Source organism: Lycorma delicatula, chromosome 1 (assembly GCF_047948215.1).
Source record: "Lycorma delicatula isolate Av1 chromosome 1, ASM4794821v1, whole genome shotgun sequence".
Classification (NCBI taxonomy): domain Eukaryota; kingdom Metazoa; phylum Arthropoda; class Insecta; order Hemiptera; family Fulgoridae; genus Lycorma; species Lycorma delicatula.
Genome location: NC_134455.1, coordinates 324,992,801 through 325,020,170, shown reverse-complemented (window position 1 = coordinate 325,020,170; position 27,370 = coordinate 324,992,801). Strand labels below are relative to the sequence as shown.

Genomic DNA, 27,370 nt, shown 5'->3' with positions numbered 1-27,370 from the left:
GCAGGGACCGCGGATTAGAAACTGATCGGTTCCTAATGGATAAACGTTATTTACCTTTTAACCTACCCGGTGTCTCTTTCCATATTATTTACACAGTAAGTCTTAGTTATCTGGAATAATCGGTGCTGCTATCGGCTTGAATACCGAAAACTTCGATTAATCGGGATCTTGATTTTAAGTTGTTATAATCCCGTTAAATAACAAGTATTCATTAGGGGGAATTATAAAGTTTATTTTTGTTCCTAATTAACTGAATATTATTTATTAAAAGAATCGATTGAAATATCAAACTATATTAAATACAAGCAATAATAATTAATAATGTTTACGTGTACGTGGGTACAAGTAAAGCTTTATTTTTTAACGATACGTAATTCATAATGTTTTATTTTATTCGTAAAGTATTTTGAAATAGCATTAACATTATCGACGCAATAATATGGTCTATCGTAGATTATCATCACAGTTTAACACCACTATTAATCAAAGAGAGGGAAGCCATTACTTGGTTACAAATTGTGAACCAGTTTTATCAGTAAGACTGCTGCAATTTCTTCTGTCAGTACTTTTTTTTTCATTTTCCTTCTTCATCACAATTAACCTCATCTGTAACGATTTTAATAATTTCTTAATAAATCTTGAAAAATTTGTTTTAATTATTTTTTTAATTATTTTAATATCGATATTTTCCATATTCCTGAACATTTGTAAGAAAATGGATAGGATAAAAATTTCCTTTGACCTATTGAAATAAAAAGCTGGAAACAGTGACTGGGTTAATAGAGAGGTTCTGTTATTCCTACTCCTGTTTTATTTATTCTTCATCATCAGTATTTAGATTGATAAATTTCTTACCGACAATTAGAGGGTCCAAAAATGTACTCGCTGTTTGCTAGTCCTTATCTCGTGACAAATTTGACTTGACGTGACAATTTTTGGCACTGAGAGAGGGTTATGATATGTGTTCGAAATGTCCATCAGCAGCTTCTATACAATGCCCATGGTGCCGAACTGCACACCGAACTACGGCTGTTAGTGTATGGCAGTTAGCGTAATGGCAGCACCTGACTCTATGATTTTTTTACGTAGCTCATCGATTTTTGCTGGTTTTTGTCGATACACGTCATTCTTGACGGTCCCCAAGAGATAGAGATCCAGAGGTGTCAAATTAGAAGACCGAGATGGGTGCTCAGCAAGCACCTCTTCGACTCGCCCACCGTCCGGATAGAGTTTTATCGAGGTATAATCTGATATCTCGATGGTAGTGGGACGGGGCTCCGTGTTTTTGCACGTAAAAAGGTTCATGACAATACAGGTTTTGGATGCCGGGCAAAATCCTTGTCTGAAGCATAACAAGATACGCCTCACCAGTTACGGTACCCTCGAGGAAGAAGGCACCAGTCAAACCACGCACTGATAGACCACACCACACAGCAACCACCGGTAGATTCACTGCCCTGTCCACATGAGCGTGAGGATTTTCAGGAGTCCAGTAGACACAATTTTGGCGATTCACTGTACCGTTAAGTATGAATTGCGCCTCGTCAGTCCATACAAACGTCCCTGCAAATTCCTCATCCTCACCAACCGTGTGCTGAAACCATTCAGATACAGTACTACTTCTTTCGATCTGGGTCGTCTTCATTCACCGCGTGTAGCAGCAGTCTTGGAATGTACACTTTCCACTTTGCATTCGTCTTTGCACAATGCGTCTTATACTTGACCGGCTCACCCCTCTTTCGCGCGCACCCTGTTCACTGATTTTTGCGGTGATTGGGTAAAATGTTGCAATACCGCAGCTCTGGACGCCGGACTTGCAGCTGTTTGACGTCGGCCGGATCTTTCCTTTTGCACATCTTTAACAGTTCCGTCGGCTTCGAATTTATCGCGAATGCGGACAATTGTTTGACGTGTTGGTAGCGGTGTTCCAAACTCTCTCTACCACTGCCGTTGAACCTCGTGAATGTTCTCGTACTTCCAATACCACTTCGGTACGCCTTGCGTTCAACAAAACCTCAGCTATTGTTGCTACTCGACTGTCTTTTACTCTACTGGCTAATATGACTGGCTCGTCCCACCACCAACCACCCGCGCATGCGTGGCATAAATTGCCAGTTCCGCCTACCGCGATAAATTTAATACCTTACACTACATTACACATTAGATTAGTGAGTGTAAGTTTTTTGTTTAGATATTATTTAATTACAAACAGCGAGTACATTTTTTGAACCCGTCTGTATATTATTTTTGATGAAAAGTAAATTATAAAAGAATAACTTAAATAATCCAATAATACAGTGACATATTTTTAAAAAATACTCTGTTTAAAAATACTGTCAGTGAATAATATATAAAAATAACCAAGTTAGTAAGAATATTATTACTGACTGTCTGAAAACTGACCCTACTGCCTTGAAACATGTTGGGTTGTACGTAATCTATCATCGCTAGAAAATTATCTGTATCTTTGCTATTTTTAACTTCTATTTTGTATGACATTGAGTATTTATAATTAACGAAAACATACTTTTTTCCCACTCTTCTTCCTAACTATAACGTAATTATATTTGTCTAGTGATAGTTTATAGCTTGTTGAATATATAATGTTAGTAAATACGAGTATGCAGGCCTATTTGTTTGTATTTATAATAAACGCTCTGGAACGCATAACACGTTGCTTATTGTACACTTTACTGTTTAAAAACGTATGTAAAGTGAGTGTTTCCTTTTTTTTGCGTTTACTTGTGATTACTTTAGCAGTAAAATATGCAAAGTTCATTTTGATGAAAAGTAATGTTAGGCAGCTATTTTTAATAATATATTAAAATTATTTTTTATTGTCCTTTAACAACATCACAGTTACAGTACGTCAATTAAATTAATTAGTAACCTTAAATATGATTATTTATGTTTTGTCATTTCATTTTCATCTGTGTAGGGAAGTATGCAGCTTTTGACATGCTATTTGTGTTATCATAATACATTTTTTTAAATATTTTTACTATTTCATCTTCAATCTAAATTTCTTTTTATTATGTTCAAGATATTTTTTACAGCTGTATTAATTCTAAATATTCTATCCTTTATCTCTTATTAAAAAATAAAATTTAATCCAATAACAATTATCCATGATGAATAAAATCAACTAAAATAATTTTAGTAACCAAAATAATCTGCACAACTATTTCAAAACCCTTTAAAGCGTTCAGGAAGGAACCATTTATTAAAAAAAACGTAGAATTCTTGAGTGCTTGTAAAATATTTTTTCCATTACTTAATTCATTTAAGGTGATTTGAAAATCGCAATAAATCATTTATTTAAATAAACTTTTTTTCGGTAAAATAATTCTGAGAATATGCTAGTTTATTGATGGGCCAAACTCTGAATCAGCGTATTAGCAAATCGATTGTACAGTGTCTTTCAAAATGAATATTGAGCTTTTAAAGTTATGTGATATTTATTAAATTTTACCTACACTGATAAATTATATTTGAAATAAAAGAGTAACTAAAACAGTTTCTCCTATAAGTGTTCAATGTGAACACCACTGGTCACACGGCACACGTCCAGCCGATAGGAGAGTTCATCCCGTACTTTAATCAGCAAGTCTTTTTTTTATAGAAGTAGAGGAACCCCATTTACGGGCGCCTAGACAGTGTCGGGCTCGCTAACAGGTTCCGCAAGATATTATTAGGTGCGTATGTGTTCCTGCGCACTACCGACTAAACCTTCATCCCTGGCTATCCACCCCTCCTGGAAACCGCTTATGCAGCATTACTTCAGGAAGGGGGAAACGCCCGCTCACACAATCGGACACCGCAATCAAAGAACACAATACAATCCCACACTCAACACAAAGATATAAAACACAAGCACCACTAAGATACAGCAAAACACAATTACGCCCACACACACAGTCAGCCCTCACAGGCAAAAGCCAAACGCACACAACAGTCAAACAAATTGCGGTACACATACACGCCTCTCACATACACGTGCGCGCGCGCGCGCACACACACACGCACACTCTCAGGTATTTACCACATACTTACACAGAACTTACCAGGACGTCCACAGTCTAAGCTTCAGAAAAAGGGAACTTACCTACGGGCCCGTGACAGCGGAGTGACCACGGCTTCATTGCATCCAGTCGACCCCCACAAGGTCGGGGGGGCCCCCTAGACACTCAACCACAGCCCCGTCCGCCACACAGAAATCCTTCCCCTCGTAGCCTTCTTCAGCGACACGCAGCTTGTCTACAACTACTTTGGCAAATCTCGCCACTGCATTCCAGTTATGTTCCAGAGGGTCAGCCCGAGAACCGACCCCTGGGGAACTCTCCTATTCGCTTCCCGTTCCAATATTCCATCATGAAGCTCATATATCATCCTTCTTTCTTTTAAATAAGCACAAATCATCCTCATAATATATTGAGGAACACCGAGAGTCCTCATTGCACTCATGATCGCAGTGTGTTTAACGCAATTAAACGCGTTTTTTACATCCAAAGTCACAAGCACGCACATCTTGCCTTTGGATGGTCTCCGGCGAGCCGCCATAATCCTTTCTGCCATTCCACGCACCGTAGACATCGCGTGCAATGCAGATCTACCACTCCTGAAACTGTATTGTCTGTCATGGATTCCACCTGCTTCTTCGACCGCGCAGGGCAGCCGCTGAAGTATCAATCTTTCCAAAATCTTGGTAGTCGTATCAATCATTGACAGTGGACGATAAGAGGCAGGGAGAGCCAATTCTCTGTCGGGCTTCTTGACCAGTACTAATCGTTGTCACCTCCACCTTCCTGAAAATACTCCTTCCTCCAGGCACGCATTACAGGCATTCAAAAACGCCGCAGGATCAGCCTGAATTGCTAACTTAATGACTTCATTAGAGAAAAGGTCAGGTCCCGGTGCTCTATCAGTTGGGACTCGACTCACTGCCGCATCAAGCTCCTCGGCAGTAAACAGTGGTATAATCCTTACCTCAGCCACTTCATTCGCAAGCACCTCGTCTCCAGCTGGAAAGAGCTCCTCTATTATATTCGCAATCTCTCCGTGCTCACAAGTTATCGGAATTCTGGGTCTCTGTGCTCTTCTAACCAGTAATTGATGTGGTTTACCCAAAGGATTATTCTCCACTTCAGCGATAAAACGCCTCCAGCATTTTTTTTGATTCCGTTATCAGCCGAGCAAGCTCCTTCTTCTGTACTCTATAAAATGCCGAATTTGTTGTTATTGCTGAGTAAAGATAGGATCTCGTCGCCGCCCGCCTAGCCCTGAGGTATTCTCTTCTTTTTACTGCAATTTCAGCCGTCCACCAATAAACAAGTGGACGGCCCCTCCAATTGTACCTACGAGGAAGCACTTGGTCGCATGCACGTGTGAACGAGTCGAGTAAGTGTGTAGACTTCTCAGAAATGCGGACCTGGTTCCAAGTTAAATGAGGGATCCCACGCCCTTTTTTTTGGGGGAGGGGGGTCCCAGACTTCACCAACAGGTAAAATATGTAATAAACAATTATTATTCTAATATGTTTGATATCAGTGAAAATTAAAAATAGCTTAACGAGTCAAGCTATTACAGTCCTATCTTATCAACACTGTTAAAATTAAAACAATTTTAATATCTAAAGTCTGTTATCAGACTACAAAATAATAGTCCCCTATCAGTAATTAATACAATTGCTAATAATAATAAACAACTATCCAGTAAACAGCGTTATCAGGAAAAGATAACAAGTTCAATAATAGGCCTTATTTATTGTCTAATTGTCTTACACAGACAATGAGGTTCATGTCTAAAAAACTTTAATAAACAGTTAGTCCAGCGTCCAAAACTTGAAAAAACGTAAAACACTTTCAATGTATTCTAACCGACAATAAACAGTCTCTCGATCCTTAATAAAAAAACCATAAAATCTGGAAAACCGATAGAAAATCAGAAAGCGTAGAATAACACCACAACTCACTTCAAAGACTACAATTCGACTTAATCAGCAAGTCTGGAGTAATTAATTCGACAGCTGCTTCAATTCTGTGTCTCAAGTCAACTAAGTCAGCTGGTAACTGTGGCATATACACTTAACCCTTTATAAACCCCCAAAGAAAAAGATCGCACGGGGTCAAATCGGGATAATATACAATAATAAATAAATATTCACGAAATTCTGTGCAAAAAAAAAGTATTTCTACCTCTGTGAACAAAATTAGCATAATTGGTGACCAAAAACTATTTGGTATGTTTTTTAAACAGTCGAGGAATACAAAATGTGGCCTTAAAAAAATTCTCATTTCACTTTTTGTACTTTTTTTGCTTTTTGTGCTTAAAACATTTAAACATCTCATTCGAACTGGTCGTGAATCCTTCCCCACTGTTTAATACACTCCGCTCCTACTGGTTTACATAAGATAATAATTAATTAAGAAAGACAAGGATAGTACGTCTTTAATTAGTCCTACAAATATTTTAACACAAGACAACATTTTAGATACGGTCGGAAAAATTCAACATAAAGATTTTTAATAAATTTAAGTTTTAACAAATTTGACAAGTAATATCAAATACAGAAAGCAGAAATTGCACAATTTCTGTCATTTCAGACATTTTGCAATGTGAATAATATAAGAGAAGACATTTCTTTTGTGCAACTTAATTGCTTTAGAATGTCGTAGGGTTGAGTTTTCGTTCAGTAAATGAATTTTAATGGTCGATTCGGTCAACTGAAAACATACCTTTTTGTTTTCTTTCCTACTTCTCTTTCTTTGTGAACCTTCTACTGATATAGTCTCCTAGAGAATCTGATCTATCATTTATTCTAGCATTAGCTATTCCAGTCTCAGACACACTTCGTAAAACCTAGATGCTTGAAGCGGTCGACTTCATCCTAGATTCTCGTTATATAGTTGAATATAATGTTTGTTCTTTCCCCAACCGATAACCAAAAGTCTTAGTTAAATTAATGGTCATGTCTCTCTTGTCCGGTTTTCTTTTCCTGCATTCAAGCTGTAATGTAAAACTTGACACGAACATACCAGCAATATCATCTGCGAAAATTAAAATTCTGAATCGATTGAGTGGTCATATTTGTACGCCTCTTAACTTCTTTAGTATACTATTACAAGAATAAATTGTAACTATTCAGGAAAGTTAAAATGTTTATAAATAATAAATTAAATGGTTATTAATGATAACGAATAATATTGTGTATATGAACACACATAAAACTAAGATTTGATTCAAAGATATTAATTTTACTGACTTATCGGATGAAACATTTTCAAAAAAAAATTTTTTATTTATCTCAAAAATGTTCAACTAGATATGCAGTTATTATTAATAATACTCTAGATTTCTCATAAATTAAACAGTAGGTTAAAATAATTATTTTGGTTTGGATTGTCATTAATAATGAAAATAATAATTTTATCTTGACCATCGATCGTCACAGACAACATAGTCTTGTCTAAAACAAAGTTGTCTTCAATATAATATTACTGATCGATGCAAAATAATACCATTAAGCAACTAAAAGTAAAACTTGAACCGGGGTTTAACTAGCCGAAGAAAAAACTTGCATATTCAGAACTGAATTTTAATATTCTCCTCCTCGCACTCCTGCTTTTATTTTCTTGTAGTGAAAAGGGTGAGTGTTCGTATGATTATGACAGTTAGTATATTAAATTCTATACTACTGTCGGGACTTGTCTGTACACAAAAGAAAGGTCGATTTTCATTCTGGATGAATAAAGAGGATTACTGAACCTAGTAGAAATGTTAATGTTTGTTGACAGCGTGTAAACCAAAAGAAAGAGTAAATTAATTAATTTGTTATCACTATTACATTATTTGTAGTTTAATTTTCCGTGTCAATGAAACGTCCTGGTGTTCTTGCTCTTAATTTATCAGATAAATTATAATAATTTATTATTTGTTATTATCTTTTCTTATTGATTCAAAATATTTTTTATCTGCGGCCTTTCAAATCACCCTTAGATCCCTCACCAAATCTTAATCTAAGTTCAGCACATCAGAATGCTGGGTAAGTAGCTGGTCGATGAGAGAAAATTGTAACAAAAGAATGAATTACGTTGGTGTGATACACTTAGCAGAAAATTCAAAGGAAACCTACCGTGAAGATTACTAGCGTAAAATGTCCAAAGAGAACTTATAAATTTATTTAATTTTGTTTTGCCGATTTAGATCTTACTCGGAATAATGAGCAAAGGAAAGTCGGACAACGTAATGAAAAATTTACGCCAGTCGATTAAAATATAACAATGAACAAAAATGTAGGTCAGAATAAAAAGAAATAAATCGAATCTAACTGAAGAACCAGAGACCAACATCCTCCTAGGCCAAGCATCAGAACAATCGATTTTATTAAACTTATCATTGTTCACAAAAATATGAGAGAAAGTATTCCTCTCGATATTTGGTCGTTAATTTACTACATTCCAGAAACTTAAGATTAAGATCGGTTTCTTAACATCAAATATCGATAAATTCATAATGAATCTCGTGGTGAAGCGGACCTTCCTCTTCTTAATCTGTTGGAAGTTTGACACATAACTCCCGATAAATATTTTCTATAATTTAAAAAAAAAAAATTATAAGCTAGTGTTTATCATTAACGATAATAATATCGTTAATGATATGATTCCATTGAAGATGGAATATTTATACTGAAAAATGGGGAAAATTCTCTAAAGAAGGAGTAACTTCCACCTAATTAGATTCCACATCGTTACAGCATATATGATAATTCAGAATATTGTCTATTAGGTTGTTCTTACCCGATTTACGAAGAAAAGTATAGTATTACTTTCTGTCGAATGTTGGGAGTGGATGATGAAAATGAATTTTCTTTACGTTTTGAGGTATGAGGAGGACGAAAACACCATTCTCTTAATTTTTGGTTTCCTTATATAATTATTTGTAGGCCTACGTATAAAATGTTTGGCTCGAAAATCTTTAAAACTGCTAGATCGGTTTCATTGAAATTTAGATACTGTAGTAGTTTATCTGAAGTAATGCGTGTGAAGATTTGATGAAAATTCGTTTCATCATTCTTAAGTAACGCTCAATTTAAGTTCGAAAAAATTTGAGCGGGGCAAGTTAGAAGCGCGGTTCGTTATGATGCTGCAAGTTGCAACGTTGACGTTTCTTTATCTACGGTATCTAATGGTAGCAATAATGTTCGGCGTATTCAAGTAGCCTTACCTACTTTGAGGGTCATGATGACTGGGTATGTAATTTTTACCTAAGGGTTATGATGACTGAGTAGTGGTGTATTAATACTCCCTTTTGCAATGAGTCACAGTGGAGAATGAGTTGAAACTTACTGCTTGTGCTTGTGTGTTGGGTCTATCGGTTAATCTAACGTTTGTGGTGCGTTGAACTCCACAAAATCTGTGCCTTTCTGATTGCAAAATAGTGAAAGCTTCAGAATTATTAACTTAAGCTTTTCTTGTTAAAATATATAAAAATCATTTCTTATTATATAAAAATTAATTAATATTTATATAAAAATTATTTCTTAGTTTTATTTTATTTTAATCTGTTTCTGGATCGTTTACTTATTTCTGTTTCTTATTTACTTCTTAATTCGTTTTGTTTGTAAAACTTTAAATTTGAATGAGTCGATAGTTTCTAAAAAGAAACAAAATAAAATAACGAAAAGTCGGCCTTCTTTCAAGAGTTTTTTTCTTTCGAATGAGAAAGAAAATGTTCTACGATCGATCCTGAATGATATTAAAATTGATTAACTGTTTGCACATTCTTCTCTAAGATTATTATTTTCTTTAACTCCTGAGATCCGTATAAAAACTAAGGATATTTTATTTCCCATTCAAGGCAGCTTTAAATCAGGACAATCGATTACATTAACCAAACAACAGCAGAAATAACTCCATTTATGACAACCGTAAAATTAAAGAATTCAATATTAATCTTTTTACTACCAGAACCAGAAATCTCTATTAAAGAGGAATCTTTACTGAAGTAAAGATCATTCAACACAATTCTCGTTCTCCTACAGGTTTTGTATTCGTGAAGACTGACTCATCAAATCTTATCTCAAGATTTTTGAGCCAGATGTTCAAAATATTGAAGTTTAACGGTTTGAAACGCTGAACAATCGGACATAAATAGATTCAGAAAGACTGACCGTTTCAAGCGATTGACATATCACCTTGTGAAGGCCACATAATTATCATACGATCAAGTGATGAAAGGTCGGTTTGTACCTGAAGAAAATATTTTACTATTAATAGCATATTGTAAGGCACATAATGCCAGCTAAATTTATTTTTCTGGGTATGTATAGAAAAAATAAAAATGTTTACTCCCTCATTAAGATCGGTGAATGTTTTTATCGTTTGAATTTTACTTTTAGTTAGCTTTTGATCTGTAACTTTCTTACTGAATTTTTAAGCATCATACAAAAAGAGACGATAAATTTTTAAAATAATACTATCGGAAGGAGTATAACCCTTTCACGGGGTGAAAACAATATTTTTATTTTTCTTACCAATATTCCGGAAGTCTCCAGATAGCCCATGAAGCTTTCTGGATTCGAGGCCTGTAGGCAGCCGCGTTCTTTATTTGTGATTTGTGAGTGAGAAGTAGTCTGGTACAACTGTACAATGTTTGACTAGAATTAAATATAATTATATTTAAGCACAAGATAAATATTATCTAAATATCTGGCTTTTTTAATGTTATTCAAATCGTCATCACCTGAAGAATTATTTGATCATCACATACTAAATGAAGAGTTAAAATTTAGAAAATAAGGCACGTTAAAATTAATAATTAAAATTGATGTTTATAACAAATTATTGTCAATATCATTCAAAATAGTATTATTTTAGTTTATTTCGGTTTTATTACTGTTATGACAACTAAATTAAAAAATATAAAATAACTATCGGAAGAGATGTTGCCGTTTGGTGGTAACAGTAATCATGTTATCAAAATAATAACATTTTTATTTAAATTGATGTAGATACCTACCTACTTTTCTGCTAAATGTTAATTGCTCATCCCTAACTTTTAAAAATGTTTGTCTTATTAATAGTGAAGAGATTTCGTTATTTTTCATATCAATTTTTAATTCACCGAGAACCTTAGAAAAAACACATTTAAAATATAATTTGGCAATTCATCATGGACTCCACAAAGGTAAGTTTTCGGATGCCACGTAGGAATTAATTAATTAGACCCTTATAATAATACTAGAGTAGGTAATACTAATAGTAGTAAGTCTACTTGGAATGTCCCTAATATCTAAGTCTAATTTTCTTGATTTAAAATAAAAAATATTTCGATTACCTGAGCCGTCGCATGAGCCACTATAGCCGTCGCATTTATTACTTTTTTAGAAAGGTAAATTACAGCGTATAAAATTTTGAAGTAATTATGAATAAGCTTTAACTGAACTGCCACCACACTAAGTTTCTTTCTCCCTTATTCAGTTAAAATTGCAAGCAAACATGAATTCGTGCGTGCGGTCACTCTCAAGCACTAACACTACTTTCATTATTCAGATAAGTTAACCTTGTGAATTTACAAAGAAACGCTTATTTTATGATTTATTCGCATAAGACTGGTGTATGTACGATAATACTGCAAACAGAGATAAAAAAAGAAAACTCACTTCAGAGACTGTAATGGCAGTCTTTTAAACACGCGATGAAACGATAATTTGCCTTGAAAAAAAATGCATTTCCTAACATCGTTTAATATTTCGTAATATTTTAAATATGTCATGGAAAAATATCATTAAGCTAAGTTCTTTAATACGCTTCCTAACAAGAGTTAATTCGGTGGAATTATTTATTAAAAAAGTTTAATTTGAACAAGCTAAATATTTTTATTATAATTTTTTTTTACATTGTCGCTAGCTTCATCAAACTTTGTCCAAACATATTGAATTTTCAAAACAGTATTGAATTTATTTTGAATATAAAGATCACTTTTATATTTTGTGTAAAATGATAGGTTTTTATTTATATTTCAATTTATTAAACATGTAAATACCTCACTTATTACATTAAAGAAGTTTTTTAAAAAGATTAATTTAATACCGTAACCATTTATGATTTTTACTGAAAATGATTGCAAACTTATTTTTAATAATTTAGAAAACATCTGTACGTTTAATACTATCTACAAACAAAGTTCATCGATATAGTGAAGCACAATATGTTATTACTGTATTATCTTTCTCGAAAGTTGATGTTTAAATTAGATACATCTCTTTTATGTGTATAAGTGTAATAGATGTTTATGATGCAGTATGAAACGCGAGTCGTTCCAAAAAATGGGAACTCATCCTTAATAAGTAAATCCCATTCCGGGCAAGCATTGAAGTGTTCTGTTCCTTTTCGCCGAGTCGGATACGGTATTGCTCATCAGAGTGCAGTCCCACCGAAGTGTAGGTACATTCAGCCCTACAAGTGATACCTTTACTCTGTCCATCACAGACATTAAATCCACAACCTGATCCCCGTAGGGGAAGACACCCGCCTTGTGACGATTTCGGTCGCAGCACCACTCCCACCGTTCATAGCCGTTATAAGTTTTACCAGAGGTCGTCTTTTAGACCCTCTAAAACATGATAATACAACACAGTCATCAGTTTGGCCTCTGTCAGAATGCCACCGATGAAAATGCGTCGGCAGACATTTCCATCAGTGTATTTAATGTATTAATATCGCATCGCCTTCGTATAGCCTCTCCAACCACGACCACCTATCATAAAATACAACCCTCAACTATCAAATTAACCGATTCTCGGAAGCGCGATCCTCGTGCCTTCCTTTAACACAGAAGGTTTGACGCAAAAGTTCTTCCTATAACTTCTATTAGACTATGCACTCACATTACTTGATTGAGTCTTTAAACACCAAAAATATTATCCTCATACCAACAAAACACGTATTGATCGCAAACAACCACAATTTTTTCGTACAATTCAATTTACATAAATTCTTCTTGATTTTCTCAAAATCAAGTAACAAATTTACAAATTTAATAAACTTCTAATGAAAACATACCCTATCTCTCTGCTCTAGTCAGCTTTTGGGAGCGAGATCAATGCCTACATTTTTTCACACCGCAGCTCCATTGCATCCAATCTAATCCTAACAGCGAAATTTTCCAGCTAACCAGGACTCGATGCCGAAACGCCAGTCTTGACGAAGTAAGCGCCAAGGCGGGCTCCTAGCCACTCGAGTTGCTATTCTATCTATACATTTACAACAGCACCAGATCCCTCAGTCATCATCCGCAGAGCTCAGAATCTAAGAGAGCCAGCAACTATATTCCATTCCTTTTCAGTTTTCCAATTAACTTGGAGATCAAAATCAGAGTTCATACTGCAAACTCTATAGCTATTTCGGTACATTCCGTTTCGTACCTGGGGCAGACATAAGATATGGCACACATGATCAATGATTCTACACTTCGGACACAAATCTGAACTAATCAAACCAAATCTGGCCAACCTAAATCGGAAAGTACCATGTCAAGAAAGAAACTGTGTAATATGCCGATTGGAGAAAATCCATCTAACTATCTGTATACTTCTCACATCAGAAAAAATTCCATGCATGGAACTGCCATCGGACGTTCAGTCCACCGGATCTGCCATAAATGGAAGCCTTGGTCCGTTTATTTCTTTATGCACCCAGAGGTGTCATTTCCTTCTTAGCATCATAACGTAATTGGGGCTCAGTCGTAAGAATATCAATGGGCTTAATACCAGAAATAATAAGGACTGCCTTTCGAGAGACAGTCCTATAAGCACCAATCACGGATAACAATAGGAGACGTTGGGCTCTGAACAAATTATTCTTAAGTTTTAATTTTTAAATCTTCAAAATCAGTGAAATTATTTGTTTGATCAAATATTTACTTATTACCAAATTTATTAAGAATTTTATTTTGAACAAAATTACACCTCATTTGTAAAAATCCGTTGACAAACAATCGAGTTATTGCGGACAATTAACCCAGCAGTACGCTTGCGCACTATAATGCAAGGTGATAATTTTTATTGTTATTAATTTATTTTTATTACTTTTAATGAAGGAAATAAAAACAGGCAAAAAACTATCAGCTTGCATTACGGCGCGCAAGCGAACTACCGGGATAATTGTCTGCAATAACTCGATTGTTTGTCAACAGATTTTTACAAATGAGAGGTAATTTTGTTCAAAATAAAATTCTTAATGAATTTTGTATAAGTAAAAATTTGACAAAACAAATAATTACAAAGGTATTGAAGCTTAAAAAAATTAATATGGGCGCCATTTTGAAATTTTTGAAGTTGACGTTTCCAAAATTTTTCATTTTGTAGAATATGATACTAGTCTTAGATCTGCCAAATTTAATTACAGTAGGTTTACCCGTTCCTGAGAAATTTCTTTTGTTGAAAATCACAAAATCCAGAAGAAAAACGAAATAAAATACGACTTATGTCGATAATAGAACATTTTTGCTCATTTTGTTCCCTGAATCAGTATCTGAATTTTAGTGAATATGTTGCGGAACACTCCGTGTAAGGAAACCATATGTATAAACATATAAGGAATTTAAGTGAACGGTATTTTCGTACTCATACCTCAAAACGGAAAGAAAGTTCATTTTCACCACCCCACTCTCAACATGCGACCGAAAGTAATACCGACATGCGATGAAAGTAATAAGTTTTTTTTTAAAAAAGTCTGTTAAAAACAACTAGGAAATTACACTTTGTTGATTAACTCACGTCACATTGACAAGGTTACTACAGTAAAAACGAATACCAGGTAGGTCGATAAGAAAATATTATGTACTACGCGTTACACGAAATACAAAAATATCAAATCTAAATTGGTATTTTAATAAATAGAGAAAATGTTTTTTTTTTGTTTTTTTAATTAGAATTGGGTCATTGTATGTATTTTAATTAACAATGCAATTCCTTGTAAAAATAAAAGTAATAAATATGTATGCTAATTCTTATTAATTACTTTTAATAATTTCAGTATAATTTTTTTATATTTTACTATTTTTATGTAACTTATCGAAAACAGTTGAATTTTGATTTACTGGACTTTACTTATCAAACATAACGTCGGTTCCAAAAGTCAAGGACAACTTTTAACTATTAAAGAAAATTCATAGCATTCTTTTCAACGTAAAGCGAATGATTATAACGATGCGATCTGGTTTCTTAGAAATCTCCTGGAAATGTTCATAATTTGAAATGCCATTCAAAGGGTGACCCAATAATTTAGATAATTCATTGTGAGCACGATTCATAAGTTGCGTTCGTCATTCGAAGCAATACGTAAAACTTTTTTGTTCCAGTTTTAATAAATGCAAAACTGCGTGTGTTCCTGGATGTTTCAACGCCGATTTGAAATCACGGACTACTTTATCGGCTTTAAGATGGTTCGATTCGGTATCTATCAAAAGTAGGATAATTAACTTTGTTTGCTCGTTTCTGTAAAATTTCCATCGTAACATTCCAATTGTTTCTTTTTTTAATCTCTGATGACTCACTAGTCGCTTTGACGTAATGTGTCAGCTATCGTATTAGCTTCCATAAGATCAACTGGAGTGTGTCCCACAATTCCACCGCTCATGAAAAATATTGGTTTTATTTGTTCGGTTAATCCCTCATCGTCATTGTCGGATAAGTTAGTCGCATTTAGGTGTCTGAAAAAAGGAAGAAAATACTTTATTCCTCAAGAGTAAATTCAGGCTTGATGCTCACTTGGTCTTCTTTTTTTAAGACTCTTTGACAAGATAATGAACAATTTTGCGTGTATTATAGAAAGACCGGGATAGATACTGTATAGCAATAAATTAGTTTCCGTAATCATGAAATAAATTTTATTATATTCTGCCGTAACTCCGTAAGAGAACAGTGCGGTTTATACCAGCATAAAAGAATGATAATTACATTACACCATTTAAATCTTAAGCGTATCTCCACCTTACCACCAACAATGTAAATTTCAAAAGAATCTTTTTTAAACGGTTTCCCAAAATTAAGATTTCTAGATAGATGTATTTTTAGAACCAAGATAATAAAAAGAAAAGATGTATACTTCAAATGGAATATTTTAAAGAAAACATACTTTCAGAAAAAAATATTCTGAACAAAAAATTATTCAAGGAATCCGATTCGGAATATTTTCAAGTACATTCATAGGACAACATTTATATATATATATGCACAGTAGCACACCACTATATACACAGAACAAACCATTTTTTTTCTTTTATTAGGACATGCCACATTAAAAATGGATTGTATGATACTAATTACATTACAAGGGTTTATTTTACTTTGTTACTAACGGTATAGGAGCTAACAAATGAAAAATCACTTTTTTTTCACCCGACATGGCAACAGATATTTTTATACTTACAAAATCTGAATTGTAGCTAAAATATTTGATTTCAGTCGAACACAGTTTTTGTAATTTCAGTTTAGCGTTCCTTTATGTTTTTTTTTGTGTTGCTGTAATGCGCCATATTTAAACTTTAAACTTTACGTTAACACTTAAAAGTATGTATTATTTAATGTTTTATTTTAATTTGATATGATTTTATTTTATTTCACTTTAAAATCGTGTGAATATGAAGAATAGGTGTACTTCAATATACCACTTCGGGCTAATGCCATTTATAAGTAAAATCAAGAAGGTTTTGGTCCTCGTAAAAAAAAAAGAGAGAGAGGATGATCTAACTCTAAAAAAATATATTTTGGTTTCGTGAAATATTTAAATCTGTATCTACGCGTGTAACTTGATTAACAGGATTTACGGTGCTTTCTGTACCCGTATTTCATTCTTTCAAAAAATTTACTTTAATAATTTGCTGACCATCCACTCCAAACAAAAGAAACCTTTTTTGGAAGGGTTGCAGAGCATTATTTTTCAGCAAAATATTTTATAGTTAGACTTTTATGTTAACACTTTTATGTTGCGGTTATAAAAAACACATATAAGTATTAGAAAGTTAAAATAATTACAACGACACGATTTTTAGGTTAAAAAAAATCGTTTACAGAAACGTGTAAATATTATTCTGTATTAAAAACGGATTTAGAATTTCAACGTAAAACTTGGAATTTTGGCTAACGTACAAAATGGAGGCATCTATTTAAAGGAATGCTCTTTCGAACATAATTCTAACGTTAGAATTTCGCTGAATGAAATTATACATAAACATTAGGCTAAGACCTTGATGTAATGAATTGTTCCCCACATATGACGTTAGTCATTGCGCTTAACTTGATTTAACCAGAATGTGTTGAGTTCTGCGGCTGTCCTCTTAGCGCCTTTTTATTTCACTATGCAAATGTTGCGAGTTATACGTTACGTGCAATACCAGTGATTTTTTTTTTATCTTATCTTTAGCGATAAACACCGTAAAATGTATTTAATGTATGAAATTATTTACCTGTGAATTTTCTTTTCATTCCCTTTGAATATACGTGGTTAAATTATGTCGTATAGTATACTCCGGATAATCTGCAACGATTTTGTTATAATTTAACTTATTTAAGACTTACGCGGTTTATCAGTGAACATAAGTATCGTCAATCCTATTTGTTTTCAACAGACAAAATGGAAAGAATTAAAAGGAAGTTAGGGTTCGATAACTCTGTAAGTATATAAAATGAAAATTTTAATATATTCAGCTTTATTTAAATATTTTAATACTTAAATAAGTTCTAAATAATTATTTTAATAATAATAATACCTACACTTTTTAATTATCAAATAATGGCCTTTTTGCGTCTGAAATTTTACAATTTCTAATACACAAAATGTAGATATTATATTATTCGTACTTCTAAATTAATATAACTCGGAATAAGATCACAAATTCAATACTAATGACGTATCAAGACAGCTACATTAAGAGACAATATTCCTGTTAAAGAAATATACATAAAATTAACAAGAATGTTTAAAAGGAAAATATTAAAATAAGATATTTTTAGTTTACTAAAACCGTTTACCTTTGCTTACTATTGAGAAGAGAGGCTGCTTTTTTTACTGCTTTTCCCAACGATATATCATAAGTGGTACTTATTTTCATGGGTTCCAGAGTTACAACTAAATAAAATTTTAGTTAATGAAATAGTTGGATTTTACTAGGGGAAGGCACATCGGTTCAAATCCGACTTCATTCCCTTTTTTATTTTTTAACTCTTTCTTTTAAATTTAAATATATTGATTTATTAATAATTATTAACCTCCGATTGTAAAAAGTTTTTTACGATAAATAATAATTCAATAATAACAATAAAAAAAGATGGAAAAGTTATTGGTGAAATAAAATTTTATGTACTTTTAAAAATGTGTATATGTAATTTTATAGGCAGGCGTACTAGGAAGTCATGTGGGTCCACATCTGATTTTTATTATGTCAGTAGTGCTACGTATATTGCTGTCTGATAGTATATTCTACTTATAAAATGTACTCGCATAAAAAATAAACAGATTATAATATTTCAAAATAATAACGTAGAAAAATTAAAAAAAAAAAAAAAAAAAAACTACCAGATTAGATACAAAGTAATTTGTTTAATTAATATTTTAATATTAATTAAAATTTTCAAATTTTAATTATTAATCTGTTCTTATATTGATATGATTTATCTGATTATCTACGATCTAGCTGCAAGTTTATTGAGTTATATGTTAATACAACAAAAAATCAACAGGATTCCGCAGAATTCCAGTATTTATCTTTATTTATCAACAGAATAGTGTTATCTAAATATTAATTATTTAGAAATGTATACTGTAATTATTAAGTTATAAATTATTATTTGTAACAAAATTTTGAATACGTTGAATTTTTCGGATATTATATCGAAATTGAAATAGATTTTAAGAAAAGGATATTCTCAGTAGTTTGATATAGAATTGGCAAAGAATAAAATGTGATATCAAACTGACGTTATTTTGCAGAGTCTAATAGGTTGAACGATTTCATAATGAATTGTATACGAAATAAGAGAAAGAGTTGTAAAAGTGAAGTGCAAATTTATTAAACGTATGTTTATTGTCCGCTGTAAATTAAAAACATATTTATGAGGGTTTTAACATTATTTTTGCGGGTAAGACAATTCATCAGTTAAAAAAAGGTTGAAAAATAATATATGCAAGTATCTAAATTGAAAATAAATTTTAGATTAATAAAAATAATTTACACAATAATGTTACCAAAATTATCTAATAATGTCAGTTATTTAATTAAGAAAATCGCTAACAAAGTTTTAATGCTTCAAACTACGACTGAGTAGATTATGAAAAATATTTTTGAAAATGATCAATATGATACAAAATAAACCTAACAAATTACTGATTCGTTCAGTGATAAAATTACGACGTAATATTTGAAAAAAATCTGTGTGGACCCACATGACTTTCTTGTACACCTATTAAATTACATTTACACATTTTTTTAAAATGAAAAGTACATACAATTTTGTTCATTAATAACTTCTGATATTTTTTCATGATTTTTTTTTTATTGGACTATTATTTATCGTAAAAACCTTTATACACTCAGCGGTTAATAATTATTAATAAATCAATATATTTAAATTTAAAATAAAAAATTAAAAAAAGAAAAAGGAGATAAAGTCTGATTCGAACCGATGTGCCATCCCCTTGTAAGATCTAAATATTTATTAATTAAAATTTTATTTGGCTGTAATTCTGAATACAATTTTTTTGGATTTTGGAAATTTTTGGTTCATTCGATTGCAATCAAAAGAGGAGGTGCGCAACTAGGTGTTACAACAGTCTTAAATCCAACATTTCAACATCCTACGGCTAACAGGTTTTGAGTTATACGAGATACATACGTACGTACAGAATTCACGCCGAAACTAGTAAAAATGGATTCAGGGATGGTTAAAATGAATATTTCCGTTGAAATCTGAAAACCAAATTTGTCGCGAGCATAATACTTCGTACAAGGAAGTAAAAAGTTTCTATAATCAGACTGCATTTTCTTTCAAGATATTTAAATTTTTTTACTATTTATGTTTTCTTTTTTTCATAGTAACTTGAACTCAAATGGTTTCTTTTGCTACCGAAGCTATGAATGCGGTGTCGGTTAACGATAATAATTATTATGTGAATTTGTGAGCATTAAAAAATATTTTTAATCAAATAATATGGTTAAATAATTTTTTTGGTGCAAGAATCAGTAACTGATTTTACAAATGGAATGCGCGACATGTACTTGCTCAAACGTTATTGTAAGGCCAAAATAATGGCTACAACTTAATCTCACAACCTTTATCATAAGTTAACTACAAGAGTTACATCATTTTAATGTCACATCGATCTAATTTTCATTAACTTTATATCAAATTTTTTGAGATACCTTATCCCTGATTAATATTAAATAATCCACTTCTAAGTTATTAAACGTAGGGATTTCTTAATCTCCAAAAATTAAATTCATAGGTAAAATTTCTTTATAATTGAAAAAAAAATTAACGATTTTGTTTATTACAATTATAAATTAATTAAACCGACTAACTTTAAAGAATTTTTTTCTTGCACACAGTGAAATTCTTAAAATGAAATGCGTTCATTTGGCTTCATCTTGTTAATTATTCTTCTCAATATACTAGAAAAAGAATCCAAATTAATGTTAAACACAATTACATCTGTCACAGGCCTTGCTTTATTACAGCTAACTATTTTATTCTTTTTCTTTTTTGAGGTTTCAAGAACAAATTACAGAGATAAGAAAAAGGGAGTGATTTCTTAAGTAGCGAAAAATCTTAGTAAGCTTACATATGACAAAGTATACGAAGGGCTCTGTCCAAAATCTAGATGAAAAGGGGACCAAAAAATCGTCTTGAAGCAGTGTTTTTGTCTATGAAAACATAAATCTAAAACAATGTTTTTGATTTTTTTCAATCGAGGAAGTCGTAGTAAAATATTAATTACACATAACGATGCAGATAAAAAATGCCACAGACAATAAACATTTTTTCTAATTTATAAATAAAAATCTGCGCGATTAGTTTTTTTCTTTAGAATGAAATGTATTTTTTGATTAGATATATTATTTATTCTCTTCGCTTACGTTTATTTGTTTCTAAGGTAAGTAAAATTCCAAGTTAAACACAATAGCTTTGAAGAATTTAACTTAAAGCTAATGAATATTTAAATAAGTATATCTAGGGTCGGTCGTTTTAAGACCAGTAACTGGTACGTAAAAAAGACTGAATTTAACTGCAATGTTTTAGCCCACTGCTGTAAAATTTAGACTTTTTTTTTTTTTGCTGGCGTTATCGCTAAAACTGTATAGAACACACGATTTGAATTTTGATTCTTGATAACTCAATTATTTGGCAGTCCATCCAGATATAACTAATTAAGAATAGTGCAAACATTCCTTTTTTAATGACTTTTTTAATGGATTTAAAATTGTGTAAATGAAGTTTAGTCTTGTATAGACTTAGAACGACCATTCCTGAGATGTGTGGATAATTGAACCCCGACCACCAAAGAACGCCGGTGTCCACTGTCTAGTATTCAAATTCGTATTAAAGTTTCTTACCATTAGAATTTGAACTTCTGAACCACCAATCACTTCCAAAATCAGTTGTTAAACAGCTGATTTGCGACGACGAATTTATCAGTAGAAAAACCCGGTGGTTTATAATAAACGACCGTTACATTTATTTCCTTTTAGCAAATGCAAACTGAAGTCGGATTACAGTTGATCTTACGATCGATGAATTTTTTATCGAGTGAAAAATGCCAAGCCCAACCAGTATTCGAACCCAAGACTTTCCGGAAGATCGGAAGAAGCGCAACACTCTGCCCGTAGGAAGTGGTGTTGTTTATATATATTTATTTTATGGTTTATTACTTTTTCTCTGCAATAACATTTTGTAAAATAAAATTAATTTTACCTTTGCTATTTAATAATCGAACTGTTTTTTAATTTTCCGGATCGGCCTGCTCGGTAATGTGAGGTTAGTCGTCAAAGTTACGCGTGACCTACAAAGCTTTTTTTTTTTTTTTAATTTTATAGTTTAAAAAGTAAGCTTGTAAACAATTATAATAAAGGTATGCACTTATAAGAGATAAGGATAATAAGTTTTAAAAATATGTTTTAATTTTCATAAATATTGACGGAACTTACAGAAAATTCACAACTACGAATATTCAAAACGTTCGCCAGCTGAAATTTATTTTTGTAAATCAAAAAATTAAAACGATAAAACTTATTAAAGAAAAAATTAATTTGGATTGTTTACTTGATAAAATAATTTTACAAACATAGTGTTTTATTATGTAATTCCGACAATTTTTTTTCAGATTGAATCAGTGAAAAAAAATAATTTTCTTTTGCAAATTCGTTTCTAGAAAAGGCTTAAATTTTTTTCTTCCAAAGGACAAGAAATTAACCGGTTTAATTATGTATGGTTTTCATAATTAAAACATTTTATAAAATTTTTTATTGAACTTTGTATTAGATTATTTGTTAAATTTTTACTTTTAAAACTTCTAATATTCAGATGGATGTAGAAGAGGTATTTTCCACAAAAATTGTCTTAACGTATGTAAACCGTCTTTTTTATATTAACCATTTATCTAAGCTTCATTCCTCATCGCCAGATTACAGTAATTTTACTGTTTTACTTTTGTGATATTTATGTAATTAAATTTCAAAATTAAAAACTATCTGAATTTGACAGTTCTTATGCAGGTCGGTATTAAATATTTAATAAATTGAGGAAAAACTCTAATCAAAGAAAATATATCAGTTTTAGATAAGCGTAAATTTCTTTCTAATATAAACAGGCATATTGTGACGATAATGATTGTTGGTTCTAAATTTAATATTTATATTAGATTTAAGCATGCTATTAGTTACTATCTAACCTGTTGTACGTTGTTAAATGAAGAAGGAAACTCAAAACTCGTTTAGTGTTTTTGAATTGCGGCTTGTTGTTATCTTAGGATAAAAAATAAAGGTTTCAAAAAACTTCAATAATCAATCAGTTATTAATTATCATTTCTTTTTCTCTTAAAACTTGGCATTAAATTTTGGAATGTCTTCAAACAATCACAATCGTAGTAATTCTCAGCGTCGTCATGGACGATTAGTGAACGTGATACGTAGGGTAATTATAATTTTTAAAAGTTCTAGTTTTTTTTAAATTTAGTGCATAATATATTATTTTTAATACTTTTTTTTACTAATAAATAATATTAATCATTAGGATCCCTCTTCGAGAAAAAATTGAATGAGTACTATTAAATAAATGTGTAAGTTTAATAATAAAGTTCCGTTAATCTTTTGACGTTTATACTCTAAGTCAACAATTTATAAAACTGGAATTCATTATAAATAATTTAACGCATCCATCGTTAAATTTATAAATCTGATCATTTTGTAATTTATAAACAGCACTTTGGATTCTAATAAGTACATATTAATGAAATCATAATACATAGCATAATATAAGTACATAATAACACGTTTTTAAAGTAATAGTTTTCGAATTATTTAAAATTTTTCATAATAATTTGCAGATGAGACCAGAAAATATCATCCGCATATCATCATGAAAGACTTGGTTCCACCCCTTTATCATAATTCGGTTCTGTACTAATTAAGTATCACTTTTTTTGCTAGTGTGTTATTTCTAGAAACATTTTTTTACTTTTATCCTTATTTCCCGGTTTACGAATTTTACTTGTTCTCAGAAAGTCGTTCGATATTCGAAATTCTTAAATTAAAAATATCCTAACTTCTCTTTTCTTGCTTTTGCTTTCATTCGTTTCCCGATGTGAATTTTTTACTTGGTTTTTTAATTAATTTAAAAACAGTTTAAGTGATCTATATTGCAATCTAGAAACAGAGATCATTTTAATGTTAAAGAGAAAGCTACGGTAGGCCACTGTAAAAATTGAAAAAAAAAAAAATTGAAAACTTTACGGGAAAAAAATTGTTTATAAGAATAAAAACAGTGTAGTACTTAAGAGAAACTCTAGTTCCTTATTTCGTATTATACAACTGTTTAAAAAAATAATTGAGAGAAAATTTGTAATAAAGTTTACTTTGACTCGCATCTCTTTTTTGTGGTGCGGTAGCAGTGATTTCACAATAAATTTATAACAATAATATTTTTATGTGGCACCTCCTCACCGCATAATTTTCGTTTAAAATTGCTTTAACCTGATAAACAGCTACGAAATTTCTTAGAATTATTAGACGCAGATGATTTGAGTGTTTCATCATCTCGACGTTCTTTATTCTTCGGCCGGGTCATAAATGTGATATAAAACATAACCTGGGATCATCAGTTAAGGGTAGGTTTTTTTTATTGTAGTACGAACAAAAAATCGGAAATAAACTATAAAAAGTTTCCTTTGAAATAGCGAAAACTAGATTTTGGATTCTCGTAAACCAGAGAGTAGGGTTTTGTTCAGAATAAATAACCATCAGAAAACCTCTCATTTCTATAAGAAAATACTCAGTGGCATTAAAAATTTACGCATGAAAATGTAGACTAAATTTAGAAAATTACTGATTATTTATTTATTCTATATTATTAATTTTATAATACATTTAAAATAAGTTTATATTTTTATTATTCTATTAGTAATAATAATGAGTTAATGATATGAATATTTTTCAGATTACCAGATTAATTAATTTTTTTTACGTAATTGTGAAATTTTTAATTAAAAAATTATTGTTAGCTTAAATAGTAGGAAATCGATATTGCATTAAGTCGCTGATTAAATTCTCTTAAGCTACAGTAATTACCTTATTTCATAAGTTTAAAAATCTTTGAAGATAGTACGTATTGAAGTTTATTACCAAAATATGATACGTTGTATCACCGACTTAAACTTTATATCAAACATCTAAAACCTTAAAGCAAGTCTTAGTATATGACGATTTAAAAGAAAAAATCAGCAGCAAACTGCGAATAGCGTTTTTGTAAACTAAAAAATTAGTATCGTTTAAAACACGTAGAGACGTTTGCAAAACTAAATAAATGCGATTAATATCATATATTTTTTTATTTAATTTTATTTAAAAACATTACAAAATATTTTAACACTTTCTAAAAATATAACTTTTTGTAAAGTGTTTTTATAAATACATACTCGACTAGTTTTAAACAATGCTAATGTCTCAGAAATTCTTATATTCGAGAAAATGTGTACTGTACATGTACGTGCACGTCCTGAACTATATGGCGATTCTCTGTTCTTATACTTACCTACAAAGGAAAGGGAACTCATCGGTACAATTTCACAAAATATTTAACTGAAAATTGTTCAATTTTCTCCTTAAAGAGTATCTATTGGATTAAATCGTTTAATTGATTTTGGTGATCAGTTTATAGCGATCTCAATCGGTGGAGATAACTTGAATGAAAAAATATTCAGGAAAATGAGAATGTTAAAAATGTATTTTTCGTCAAAAGGGGACAGTCCCAAATATTATAGTTTATAATATAACAACAAATACGATTTCAATTAGGGTTTATTCTGCAAGTTATGCTAAAATTAAATTTGCTGTTCTTAAATTTGTGATCAAATAAAAATAGAAACTAGCGATGATAGGCAGAAATTGATGCAGTAAGTTAATACTGCAGCCGGGGACAAATTATAGCGATGAGCTTAGGCCTAAGCTTTGAACGAGATACGAAGATAACGTGCAGAACACATTATTTGCTATTTACAGAAAAAATTTCAATTTTATTTATAAAAAAATTTCATTAAATTGCTATCTCAAGAACGGACTCGAATTACCCGATTTTGATAAATTAAACACTAAAAGAAAATTCAAACTAATTTCTTTAATTTTATAACGGCAAAAACAGGATGGATAATCGTGGACTTTTTAACCCCAAGAGAACAAGATCTAACCGATTCTCTATACAATCTCTCGACAAATAGAGAGATCGCATCGGTCAAATTTTAATGGTACCATTCCTCAATACTGTCTCTCAGCTAATATTTTTTGTTAATTTTTAATATAAACATTTATCCATGTTCGGGTGCCCTAGAGCGAAACACCACAGCATACATATTGTCAAGTACAAAAAATAAACACATCTTCCTGTAGATTCCTTCAGAGAGCCTTGAAAGAATACTGCTCAGGTTTCCAGGAGATATCCGGATCATAATACCACTCACATACGAGGGTAAGTCAATTATTATCCGCAATTTAGTTATATTTTTTGTTTATGTTGGTAGTACTGTCGTGTTGCGTAGATGACGCATGTGTGGTTTAATTGTTTTTATGTCTGTGCAGGCTTGATGCTGCTATGTTAGTTCCATTATCGCTACCCTGCCGTTAACCATGGCTGCTCTGCTTTCTGTTTGCACCAAAGAAGAGCAACGTTCAGTGATCCGTTTTTTGTGGTCGGAAGGTATATCAGGGGCCGAAATTCATCGAAGACTTTCGGTACAGTACGGGAAAAGTGTGTTGCTGCAATGGAGTGACTACGAATGGATTGAAAAATCCAAAAATGGTCGCACAAGTGTTACGCACGACGACGGATCCGGACGACTGTTTACCGCCACAAATGAGGAAAACATTGAGTGTGCACGTGACATGGTTTTCTTAGACAGACGAGTAACTTTTGATGAAGTGGCACATCGTCTGCAAATTAGTCACGGTTGTGCCTACGAAATTATCCACAACAGACATGGGTTTCATAAAGTCTGCGCAAGATGGGTCCCAAAACAACTCACACAATTAAATAAACAAACGCGCTTGGACATCTGCCAAAAAAATTTGGATCGCTAACGAACGGGATATCTTAGACAGAATCATCACTGGTGACGAAACATGGATCCATCATTACGAGCCGGAGAGTAAACGGCAGAGTATGGAATGGAAACATCCAAATTCGCCCTGCAAAACACGTTCAAGACCCAACCATCCACAGGAAAATCCACAGGCTTATACTTACGATATTTGGGACCCACAAGGCCCAGTACTGGAACATTATGAGGAAAGAGGCACGACAATAAACAGTGCGCGTTACAGTGAAATGCTTACTGCCAAGCTGAAGCGTGCAATTCAAAGCAAACGTCGAGGACTGCTGTCGAAAGGTGTTGTGTTGTTGCACGATAATGCCCGTCTACATACTGCTGCCCACACTGCTGAAACGCTCCAGAAACTCAACTTTGAAGTACTGGTTCATCCTCCGTATAGTCCTGACCTTGCCGCTTCTGACTACCACTTGTTTGATCCACTCAAAGAAGCATTAAAGGACCGCCGATTTACATAGGACGAAACAGTGAAAGAAGCGGTGCATTCCTGGCTCGCAGCTCAA

The 27,370-nt window shown here is 32.1% G+C and overlaps 1 protein-coding gene across 3 annotated transcripts in view; it reads left to right on the top strand.

Moving 5' to 3' along the window:
- The window catches only part of Nep3 (M13 family metallopeptidase neprilysin 3), a 175,514-nt gene that overhangs the window by 71,255 nt on the left and 76,889 nt on the right, over nt 1-27,370 (top strand). Inside the window, exon 1 of one of the 3 annotated variants that reach the window (XM_075382058.1) lies at nt 17,313-17,672. The exons of the other annotated variants lie outside the window; for them this stretch is intronic. Coding sequence (XP_075238173.1) covers nt 17,634-17,672 — 39 coding nt within the window. The 5' untranslated portion in view covers nt 17,313-17,633. Of the gene's footprint in view, nt 1-17,312; nt 17,673-27,370 lie in introns of those variants that run through there. 3 annotated transcript variants of the gene reach the window in all.